Genomic DNA, 12,060 nt, shown 5'->3' on the forward strand with positions numbered 1-12,060 from the left:
GGGTCGACCCCTGCTCACCTGGAGTCGACTCTCTCAGGCTTTCCAGAGAGCTGTTTTTTGCCTGATTTCAGGGGTCGACTCCAGCTCTTTAGGGGTCGACCCCAGCTCTTCAGGGGTCGACCCCAGCTCAGCATAAGTCTACAATAATTTTCTAATAACACTTAACTGTGTGCACAGTCGAAATAACTGTGTTCTGGGGTAGAATAAGTGTGTTCCGGGATGATTTAAATATGTTCCAAGCTTATTTAACCGTGTGTCATGTTAGATTAAGTGTGTTCCAAACTTATTTAATTGTTCCAAGCTTATTTAACTTTATTTTTATTTTTTCCTTTTTTCTTTTTTTTTTCTTTTTTTTTTCTTCTCTTCTTCCCTTCTTCTTCTTTCTTCTTTTTTCTCCTTCCGCGAGCTGGCGGCACACAGTTAAGTTGTCTGCGAACACAGTTAACAGGACTGTGCACACAGTTAAGTGTTCTTAGAAAATTGTTGTAGAAGTGAGCGAGTCGACCCAAGATTTTCACAAGTCGACCCCAGCAGAGCAGGAGTCGACCTCAGTTCAAACTTTTTCTTTTCTTTTTCTTTTTTTTCTTCTCTTCTTCCCTTCTTCTTCTTTCTTCTCTTCCCGCGAGGCCGGCGGCGCCGGAAAGGGGCTGGGCCACGGCGGACGCTGGAGGAGGGCGGGCCGTGGCCGGCGACAGCCGCAGGACGCGGGACGGCGCCCTTCTTCCTCTTCTTCGGCACCTTCCCACCATGGGGGCAGGGGTGGAGGCATTCCCGGCGGCGCGGCCGCGGGAGGGGGCTCGGGAGGAGGCGAGCCGGGCCGGCGGCGGCCGCGGGAGGGGGCAGGCCGCGGTCGGCAGCAGCCGCGGCTGGGAGATTACAGTTTGGAAAGTCTCTGAAATTCTTCTTCTTCGGAAGGATGGGAGATCATGAGGGAAGGGGCATTTTCGGTATCTTATTTCAAAATAAAAGGAGCTCAGGGACCGGGAATTACAGTTTGGAAAGTTTCTGGACCGGTTGTTTTAGATTTAATTAACAAGGACTTTTTGTTATAGTGGAGTCTTTAGAGGGATGGGAAAGTCAATTACCCTTTTTTTTATTGGTTACTTTTAACTTTTGAAGGGAGAAAGTGAGGGAACACTGAACTGAATATGGTCATGTGCCAGTTTTCTGCAATGGAATTGGATTTTGGAAGAAGGTCTGGGATTTTTTTTTTCCTCGTGAGAGGGGTGCTGGGAGACACCAAGTTCCATCCAAGCAGTCGTATAGATAAAAAATAGTGTGTTATGAAATTTGGCTTGTAGACTCGAGGTCAATTGCAAATCTTTCGAGGGTCACCCAGCACCTCATAATTATGATGTGATTAAATTAAATTTATCCAATTTTTTTTCCAAAAGCAAAAAAAATGAATCCAACTCTAAATTCGATCCGATTCGAATCCGAATCCGATTCGATCCGGCTCAACCTTCAATCGAGTCGGATTTGGATAAAACCAAATCGAGCCAAAAATATTCAGAATTCCATCGGATCCGACCCATTTGTCCCCCACGTCCCCAGTACTCAATGCTGAATCCCAGCTTCCAGGTCTCAATGCTGAATCCCATCGTTCATCCCGTACCTGACACAACCCAAACTCATCGTTTGATATCTGACACGTATATTTTATTTTATTCTTTCAAAGCTGGATGGAAAGTTCCGATGAATGGACGAGAAATAATTTTTAAATAAAAAAGTACAGATTCAGTTTTTTTAAAAAAAAATTTATTCAAAAGGGCAGTTGGATGGATCAGATCATTGTACTGATTTTTTTTAATTTTAAACCATCAGCCGGTGTAACCGGTTGATATTTTCTTTCTTCCGATTTTACCCTTGTTCCAAGTATATGGACGAGGTGAACCTTATGGAGCTGTTCATTGGTAGATTAGTAGAGAGAGAGAGAGCGAGAGAGAGATGGGGTTCTCGTTGCAAGACATTGTGGTGTTGCTTTTTCTCAGCGCCTTGATGAAGGCTGATGCGAGGGTGACGGCGGTGGACTCGGAGAGCAAGAGGACTCTTCTAGCCAATGGGCTTGGAATAACCCCTCCCATGGGGTATGTAATCCTTGTTACTGTTCTTCACATCAAATATGGATAAAAAGTTAATAATAGATTTTTATCTCCATGTAGTTGTTCCTTTTCCTTTTTGCTTGTTTCTTATGATGTTTTCTTTTAACAAAATATTTAGGACATGGATTTATTACTGTTTTGCTTTAATCTGTTGATGTTTACTTTGAAGTATTTATCAACAGTACGTATCTCTAGATTACCAGACAATCATTGAGTTATGTTGTTTTATGCATAGTTTTTGGTTATATTTATCTGATCTGAATGTATGAATGCAGATGGAACAGCTGGAATCATTTTAGTTGCTTCATCAACGAGACGCTTATCCGAGAAACTGGTAAAACTTAAATTATTTATGTATGAGTTTTGGCTATGATAATGAGAGATTTAGTTTATGTGATTCTTCCTTCTATGCTTTATAAATAACGTTGGATTTATGTATCAGCTGATGCCCTGGTGTCGACTGGGCTCGCAGAGCTTGGATATCAGTATGTCAATATAGGTAATTCTCAATCTTTATGTTCTCTGATGGAATGCTTATTAAGAACTTTGGTTTGGATTTTAAATTGGGTTTTCCTAATGGAGAAAAAACTAATGGAAACATTTTGCTTTTTGAGTGTTCAGATGATTGCTGGGCGGAGCAGAACCGTGACTCAGAGGTTTGCCTTTAATTTTCCTTCATGTCTAATTTTTTTTTTCTTTTTGCATTTATAAACTGTAATTGGGTTGAAGATTGCCTATTAGATTCAGAGTATATGGAATGGTGTAAATTATGTCTTGTTCGAGACAAATTTAGACATGTCTGTAGTTATCAAATGTGATTCGTTGAATTTAATCTTATGGATATGTTCTGTTATGAAATCACAGTCTGAGATGTTTCACATATTTTGAGATGTTTATTTTATCCTAGAAAAACAAATTTAGAAAGTTTATCACTATATTTCAGAAAAAAAATCTTTCATGAAAATAATTTACCTTATCTTTTCCATTTCAACAGATTTCTTTGCAACGAAAACATACCCTAAGATATTCTAGAAATAAATTCCTGACTAGCTTGAAGGTCCTTTTAACTTTAGGATTGAAGGTCACTATAACTCGGTGAAGTTAGCATCGTATGTGTTTTCTAAAGTGGTAATGGTTGGACTCCGAAAATATGAGCACTGTTTATTTCCAACATAAAATGAATGCTTAATAATTTATTATTGCATTCTCAGGGTTATTTTGTTCCAAAGAAGTCGACCTTCCCATCAGGTATTAAAGCTCTTGCAGAGTATGTTCACAGCAAGGGGCTTAAACTAGGAATCTACTCTGATGCAGGGTAAGTATATTTTGTTATACCATCTAGTTTTTTTCCTTTTCTTTTCTCTGTTTTTCTCTGAACAGTTGCAGCAGTGTTGGAAAAACTGGCTTTTGACCTACCACACATGGTTCCAGAAAAGAAACTTAAGGGGATACTTGGAAATTTGTAGGTACCTAACATGCTCCCAAAAGATGCCCGGGTCACTTGGTTATGAGCAGAAAGATGCTGATACTTTTGCATCATGGGTAAGTATAGTGGTATTATTTGAGTTATCACTTTCAAAAGTCTTTTAATTAGCAATATGAATCACTAAACAAGTTAATTTATCTTGGTGCTCTTAGTTAAAAGGTTCACATTCTTTAATTTGGGGATCCATGTATTTCTTTTGTAAGAGTATTTAATTGACTACATACTTGGGGAGTGCAGGGTATTGATTATTTAAAGTATGACAACTGTAATAACGGAGGTTTGAAGCTAATGGAGCGGTACTCTTGATACTCTTCTCTATGTTTCAAGCCTACTGCCTTTTTTCAGAAGTGTATTAATGAATTCTTTAATTTGTTGTCATTTGAGCTCTGTAGTTCATTGAGATTTTTAAGTCCTAGTCTTGTATGTGGAAATCTAACATAGGTACCCCATAATGACTCGTGCCCTTATGAGGACAGGCCGGCCGATCTTTTTCTCTCTCTGTGAATGGTAATAAAGCGATCTTTTTGGCGTCAATGTGCTTCTTGAGGTCCTGCATTTCTAAATTTGATTGATCGATCGACTATACTCACTGATGTTTAGGGGGGACATGCACCCAGCTTTATGGGGTGCCAAGCTTGGAAATAGCTGGAGAACCACTAGTGACATAAATGATTCATGGGAAAGGTATGCCATCCTTGTTGCTTAATTAATTTTCTAATGTATCGATAAATATGAAAGCAAAAAGAAGGGAAGTACTGCAACAAGTTTCGACTATCTTGACTGAAGTGGGATCATGCTGTTTGTATTGCAGCATGGTCTCAAGGGCTGACCAAAATGAAGTGTATGCTGAGTATGCCAGGCCTGGAGGTTGGAATGGTTAGTGTTTCTAATATTTAAACAATAGAACTGGAAACTTTCAAACTCTTGAGCTGTTAAATAATAGAACTGGAAACTTTCAAAATCATGAGATGCATTTTATTGTAGGCCCTCTCAGTACTCTTGAATTTTTATAATGATGTATTTGATGTTTCATTACACCATTCTATGCTCTGTACGAAGGGATTGTGGGGATTTAGATGGAAAAGTTGCATATATAGTATTTTACAGTAACTTTATTTAGGGGACAACTTACAACATCTTTTTCATATCAATTGTCTGATCAGATCCAGACATGCTTGAAGTAGGAAACGGAGGAATGACAAATGATGAGTACATAGTACACTTCAGTATATGGGCTATTTCCAAGGTAACATTATATGGTTCTAGGAGTCGACGACATTTTGAGTTTCTACTGATCTTTATTTCAGTCAATTTAAAGATTTCATGCCTTTTAATGCAGGCTCCCCTTCTTATTGGATGTGATGTACGGAATATGACAAGGGAGACTATGGACATCATTGGAAACAAAGAAGTCATTGCTGTGAATCAAGGTGAGGCACTGCTAGATGCCTTTACAGCAAATTAATTCTACACTAGGTAGCAAGAATTTTGTCAATGTTTGTGAGCAGAAAACAGTGATAAAACTAGCTGAGAAATCTTGTATTGTCTATGAGCTCGGAGGTTTTCAAGCCAACTCTATTGCTAATAAATATCTTGTTTTTGATTCCTCTTCTTTTACAAAGTCTTTGAACTTTATACTGTGGCTTTAATTGATCTTTTGTTACTTCACTTTGACCATAAGCAAGGTTCTGATTTTAGTAATTATCGTCATATGTAACTACTTTGACAACTTAACATTGTTTCACATTCAAAATGGATTTCAAGCTTCAATAACTTGGAGTCATGATCTATAGGATGGCTTCTCATGTACTTTAACATCATGAACATGCTTTAATATTGTGATTTTCACGGACAGATCCTCTTGGTATTCAAGCAAAGAAAGTAAGAATGGAGGGAGATCTGGAGGTAGGCTACTTTTTCAATATATCAGGCAATAGAAAGCTTTCTTGTTTTTTCTACTGGAAGCAGTCGTTAATTAGATATCCCTATAGGTTTGGGCTGGACCTCTTTCCGGATATAAGACAGCAATCGTCTTGTTGAACCGATCGCTTAAACCCAGTCCCATTACAGCCAATTGGGATGATATAGGTATTCCTCCGAAGACAGTTGTGGAAGCAAGAGACCTTTGGAAGGTAAACACTATTTTCTGTATGCATCATTTATGTTTTATGCCTACATTTATTTCAGCTTATCTTTTATCATTAAGTATTCTCTGTGATAATTACACCTCGGCTTGCATGCAAGACTGGACCACTTCTACGTCCAAGGAGCATATCTTTGCATATTAACCAAAACAAGGAAAAAACAAACCAGTAAAAAGCATTTTGGAAACAGTGTATGTAGTACATTAAACACATTTTAAACAATTTGTTAAATTTCAATCTATTTTGACAATTATATTGAATGCAGAGCCATGAAACCACCGCTAATTAATAATTTTCTACCTCCTTGAAATTGTATCCAGTAGTTTGTTGTTAGTAGCTTAAGCTTGTTTACCTAGACTTGGCAATTCTAAGCTTTTTGTCAGTAATCAAGTGAAAGGTTACATATTTTGTTCACCTTTGGAGAGCTGATATCTGACTTGATATGTCCATTGTCTCCTGCAGCATGAGACGCTGAAGAAGAAGTTCATGGACAAAATGACAGTTTCCATAGGCCCCCATTCATGCAGGATGTTTGTCCTAACGCCTCTGTCATAATCAGCATCTGAAAAATGGTGGATCGGGTCATAGTTTCATTTTAATTTAAATTTTTTCAGTCTCTCTTTGATAGATGGTTTATTGTGTTTACATGTAAATTGGGACTTCTCATTGAGATCTTAGATGGAATGAACTGCATGAGTCATCCACGGTTCCTATGCTCGAGGCTTAACTGTGTAATCATGGATACTTTCAGTTAATGAAGGGAAGTCAGTTTGAAAGGTACCTCATTTTTGTTGATAAGTTATTATGGGATGTGAATTTGCATCTGGCTGATGGTGTTGCAAGTCCTGGAATCCCACTGAGAGAAATTGTCCCCACATCTATGTTTTTCACATCGATTGAAAGCAGAACTGGATCAAATAGCATCCTGGACCATGCTTCCTGTGTGATTGATGAAGTTGGCTGTGAGTTTCCGAGTCTGATCCGACCTGATGACATTAGGAGCTTAAAAGAATTTGTTAATAACTAGGCATGTTTCTTACCAGGAGAAAAGAGTAGGTATGATCTTTTTTTCTTTCCTATAAGTTTTGGCCTAAATTTGTGTTAGGATCATTCTGTGGATATTTAACTCTCCATGTTGTTGTCTTAAAAAACCTGAGCTTCTTCATACAAACTGTAATTCCTTTTGTTGCCAGAGAAGTTTACATCCTAAGCAAATGCTATGTCCCAGTGTCATTTGAGGTTGATTTTACTTGGTTCCTTATAGGAATGGAGTCTTTTTAGATTCTCCATCCTTTTAGCAATAGTGTTAAGACTATCTTAGATTTTCTGTGATATTGCAATCAAGGGCAATAGGAGTGCCTCTGAAGCTGAACTTACCAGAACTTTCTAAACTGAGGCAGGGAAGGTATCTTCCCCTTCTACAAATTGCAAGAAACTGTCCAATCTAGCAAGGGCTGGGTAGTCCACTCTACGTGATATCTCTATCTTTGATCTCAAGATCGATAAGATGAAGAGAGGAAATGAAATCCACAAAGACAAGGTTTCATTGCACTCTAGGGATTACCTCTTCCGTCCAATTTTGAGTTGCTATTATTAAAATCTCCTCTAGTTAGCCATGGTCTAGGAAATTAATTTCCAATACCATTGAACTCTTGAAAGAAGTTCGTAGAGCCCTATTCCAGGGCCTATAGACAAACATCATGACCGATGAACTCTTTGGGTCATTACCATTGGCCTTGGGGTCATCAGTGCATATTAAACACCACCTAAAATACTAGTTGAAAAGTGTTATTTGGATTTTTCGATAGACCAGTGTTGCAATATCTCCTAATTCATATGGGCCACGAGCTGTGTCCTCTTTGATACTATTCATAAATCTAGAACCTCATCCTAAAAAACTATTTAGAAAGTGTTATTTAGGTTTCTTAGCCATATATAAGTATTCAAGATTTACTAGTTGTATAGCCAATGTGCGACTAAACAGGAACCTGCAGCCTCATGAGTGTTACTATGGAGACGAGGGAAATGTTAATATATCTCCTTAGTTTCTAATATAATTATTCTGAATGTCATTTACTAATTATTTTTTTTAATGCACACTAATACGTATCTTAGATGTTTGAAGCTTGGCTAGTTCATTTATGATAAGAAGAAAGAAGAAGAAGAAGAGAAATTTGTGAATGCACATGATGGAAATATTGCTATCTATAAAATCAGTCATACCAAATGCTACTATGGAAAATCTACTTCCATTTATGCCATAAGTTCACTTCCATCTATTAGGCGTCAAGGTTGAACTGCAATAACATTTATATCCTTTCTCGTTTTGAAGATGTTTGGATTACAATGTACTTCTATCACCTTATAAGTTAGGAGAGGTGCAGGTCAACAAAATCTAACACTCCTCATGTACCACACCAATCTTCAAATTAAATTTTAGAGAAAGTGCATTAATAGGGGCATTCGATTTTATTCGTTCCATCTCTTGTTGGATAAAATTGGCAATCTCAATATATTTTGATCCAAATTAATCTCTCTCTTTTTTTTGATCGTTGGATTGAGACCTAAGATTGGGATGGGATTTGAACACACAATTTACTTTACAAGTACTTGCAAATAGGTATGACTAATGCATGCTGTATACTGTTTTTCAAAATAGTTGGGTGCAACACAATCCACAAGGGTCATGGATATGTTTAATGCCTCATAGTTAGGGTTGCAAATGAAACAATATAATTTGATAGTCAAAATTGATTGGAATACTCTAATAACCAAATTAATAACTGGTAACTAGTTGGGTGAAGTTTAGATGATACCTCCCTCCCAGGAAATAATGGGATAGACAATCTGATAATTAGGTAAAAGCACAAACACTCAAAGACATATATTATGTATTGTTAAAAATTCCATGTGTCCACATATGCTGTTAGCTGAAACTACTTGTATAGAATATAACAATAAAAAAGAAATGGTATTATAAATATGGATACTCTAGTTATTGGATTAATAGCTCCATTATTATAATATGGTTGTCCATGTTTGAGAAAAGTGTTAAATAAAATACAAAAATTATTCAAAACTTATTATAGAGATATCGGTTATCTACTTACTGGTTAAAAACTAATTCCGATTTCAATCCAGCCTGTTAACATATATATATACACTAATAATTTGCATTTGCACTAAGGTCAAGATATCGGTTCGAATATGCACTATATAATATTTGTAAAATTTGATGTTATTCTCATGTATTGATCAAGATTTTCCAATCTTTCTTTTACAATCAAGTATAGATGTTTCAACAAAGTAGAAAAACAAAAAAAAAAAAAAAAAATCGAAATGGATCAATATCTTAGAAAGAACCGTTAATCTTGATTTTGTTAAACCAGACCGTCAAACGAGAATGTCCAAAGTTTTCATATATAAACTGAGATTTCGGAGTATCTGAAACATCAAAATTAGGAAATTTGGACAATAGCGCAAGTATGTCAAATGCAAAGCGTCAAACAATGCGTCATCTCCAATGCTGCCGGCTTTCTTCGTTTTTGTCTCGCCTCCGTCCAAGGGCCATCCATTATATATCCATTTGGATTTATCCTATCATACAACTTCCTTTGTTTTCTTTGCATGGCATCCATTAGCATCATTCCATATATATATATATATATATCCATACACGCCAGATCTGTAACTATATGATGGAGTTTCACAATGGAAGCTTTGTGCTCACCGTCATCCTCCAGCAAAGTGATAGTCCTTCAGGCTCTCTTTCTCACTCTCTCTCCTGCAGCTACGCTATAAATTAATATGCCATTGCCATCCCATTATTATGTGGACTCGAGCACCAGTTCTCTCTTCCTCTGAAGCGATCGAGAGATGCGAAGGCTGAGACTTGTGATGGGCACCCTCGTGCTGCTGCAGCTGATGATCGTCCTCATTGTGCTCCAGATGATGGTCATGACAGCCAGGAGAGAAACGACGAGCGAAGTAAGGAAAGCCATCAGGAGAAGCTTGTCAGATAACCGGCTCGGCCTTCCTCCTGCCTATCGCTTCATGTAAATCAGTTCGGCCAAAAGAAGAGAAATCTAATAAATGAGAAGCTATGGGAACGACCAGGAGCTGGTGAAAAATAATTGAATGAAGCTATCCTCTAATCCCTGTATTTATCTTATGTAATTGCATGGATCAATAGTGTATGCTCCCATCTCATGTTCTGAGAACGCAACACTTCCCATTACAAGTACCTTCCATAATAGCTGATGTACAACTTAGTGGATTGGACCATCTAATACTTATGGTCCAGGTTGCAAATGGATCGGATCGGGTTGGGTCATGAGTGACTTCGATCCAATCCGATTTTTTGTTCGGATTCTAATTTTGGACTTAGATCCAACCCAATAGAATATTGGGTCAGGTCAGGTCGAGTTCACCGCTACATTTTTTGCTTCAATGAATCATTCAAGTCAGGTCAAGTCCATATATAATCCGGACCCAACCCAAAAAATTCGGATCAGGGTCGGGTCCGGGTCGAGTCCGGTTCGGGTCAACCCATCTATAGCTTCAGAACTTCTTTGTACCTCCGTAAGTTGTGGCCCGCGGGCCTAAATATTTTTACAAATTTGGGCCGGATCGGATCGTAGGATTGAAAATCTAAAATTATTCAAATTTTAAATAGGTCAAATCGGATTGGATCGGAATTCGGTAAATCCAGATCCGATCCAGAAATAGAATGGATCCAATTTTAGGACCCGACCTAGTTCCACGGGTCCTCCAAAATAGGTCGGATTAGATTTAAGCAGGTTGGGTCGGATCGGATCACGGATCAACTCGACCTATTTGTACTCTTACCTATGGTGAAAAAATTGTGGGCGTGAAATCCAGCCTACAATCCTTGAACGATTATTAATGTTGCTTTTTAAAGCTTTTATTGAAGAATAATGGATTGACAATAAAAACATTAGCTAATGATTAATTAGAGTTGCATCAATCCCTTCTCGCCTTGTGTACAAGAATAATGGACCACCTAAACTGTTCATTTCACAAGCCAAACAACCTATAATATTCGTCTTACACTTTTTGGTTACCTCGATGTATCATGCGGGTCTTCCTACCTTTTTATTTGTAAAATTTTCGCAGGCCAACACCACAAATTGTATATCCAAACAAGCCCTTTGAATCTTTTCCATGTGAATTCTTCCATGATCCTAATTTGCCATTAAATTGTATTGCAAATTTATCCATATAGCTGCTCATTGTGCCACGACAGTTCATTATTTGACTGTCATTTACCTTGAAACTAATATTCTTGAAGAATCAAGTTCTCTTCCTCTTTTCCTCCTCCTTCCATGCATGCATGCATGCATGCATGCATCAAGGGACGGTGGCACCAATGGCCGGAAAAAGGGGAAAAGAGATCGAAAAAAAAAGGAAAAGGGGGTTTCCATGTCTTTTTCCAGTGATTCCATGCCGGAATCCGGCTGGCGGTGACTCAATTCAGAAGGGAGAAGGCCAAGGAAGAAGGTATAGGGAGATGAAAGCACTACGTACCTCATCTCCGACAAGGTTCGACTACAATCTCAAGAAGAACACAGACGGTCCGGCAATGAGAAGTCTCAAGAATTTGGAAGAGAAAGAAGAAGAGAGAATTGGCACAGCCTCTTGAGGGGCGATGGGGGTCCTAAATGGCTCAGTGATCCAAGAGAATGAGGAGTTCGACTCTTCCTCGGATTGGAACAGGGGCTCTACCCTGTTTTATTTGGAAACAGACCTTCGGGCCCTATTTTCGCTATAAGGCCGGGCTATCTATAGATGCCATCTGAAGCAGCACAACTATCTATAGATGCTACTACATTTGCCCCTAATGGTTGTTTTGATCGTTGCACGAAGTGCAGTTGAATTCACAAACTCTAGTTGTCGTGGGGCGTGCCATGCAAGCATGAATGCACTGGAAATTTCCATCATGCAGAGTGGCAACTTCCCTATCCATACATCATAGAGTGAAATCTGACTCCCATTCCCAACCTTCAGAACAAGCATTGTTTGAATAAGCCATTGTTATGCATCCTAGCAGGGCTGCATAACGATTCATAAGCATATAAAACAAATTTGAGAGTGTTGATGCTGGAACTCTCCTGCCTTGCAAAACAGCAACATGTCATCCGCAAATTGAAGACACTGAATGTGACCATTAACTTCGAGAGGACCAATTCCAGAGTTGAGATTTTCCGAATTGGCAAGCTTAAGAATTCCAGTAAGAGTGTCAGCTACAAATATAAAGAGAAGAGGAGATAAGGGATTTCCTTGCTTTAACCTCTTCTATTATTAATCA

At 38.3% G+C, this 12,060-nt stretch overlaps 1 protein-coding gene across 1 annotated transcript; it reads left to right on the forward strand.

The window, feature by feature from the left end:
* The first annotated feature begins 1,906 nt into the window (after positions 1 to 1,906).
* Positions 1,907 to 6,512, forward strand: LOC103714798 (alpha-galactosidase 1). Its single transcript, XM_039116914.1, has 15 exons — positions 1,907 to 2,087; positions 2,378 to 2,436; positions 2,545 to 2,601; positions 2,724 to 2,758; positions 3,314 to 3,417; positions 3,569 to 3,644; positions 3,826 to 3,884; positions 4,030 to 4,095; positions 4,189 to 4,272; positions 4,400 to 4,464; positions 4,752 to 4,834; positions 4,928 to 5,018; positions 5,444 to 5,493; positions 5,580 to 5,720; positions 6,195 to 6,512. Exons 1-15 carry the CDS (start codon positions 1,948 to 1,950, stop codon positions 6,285 to 6,287), a joined length of 1,203 nt encoding a protein of 400 aa, XP_038972842.1. The 5' UTR covers positions 1,907 to 1,947; the 3' UTR covers positions 6,288 to 6,512.
* The last annotated feature ends 5,548 nt before the right edge of the window (positions 6,513 to 12,060 follow it).

The sequence above is a fragment of the Phoenix dactylifera genome, unplaced genomic scaffold, assembly GCF_009389715.1.
Source record: "Phoenix dactylifera cultivar Barhee BC4 unplaced genomic scaffold, palm_55x_up_171113_PBpolish2nd_filt_p 000144F, whole genome shotgun sequence".
Lineage (NCBI taxonomy): Eukaryota > Viridiplantae > Streptophyta > Magnoliopsida > Arecales > Arecaceae > Phoenix > Phoenix dactylifera.

Bases quoted from the DNA above. Each gene is read 5' to 3' on its own strand.
- LOC103714798 (XM_039116914.1), top strand. From the start codon at position 1,948: ATGGGGTTCTCGTTGCAAGACATTGTGGTGTTGCTTTTTCTCAGCGCC. The intron at 2,602-2,723 runs GTAATTCTCAAT...TTGAGTGTTCAG, and splicing joins ATATCAGTATGTCAATATAG to ATGATTGCTGGGCGGAGCAG. The intron at 4,096-4,188 runs GTAATAAAGCGA...ACTGATGTTTAG, and splicing joins TTTTTCTCTCTCTGTGAATG to GGGGGACATGCACCCAGCTT.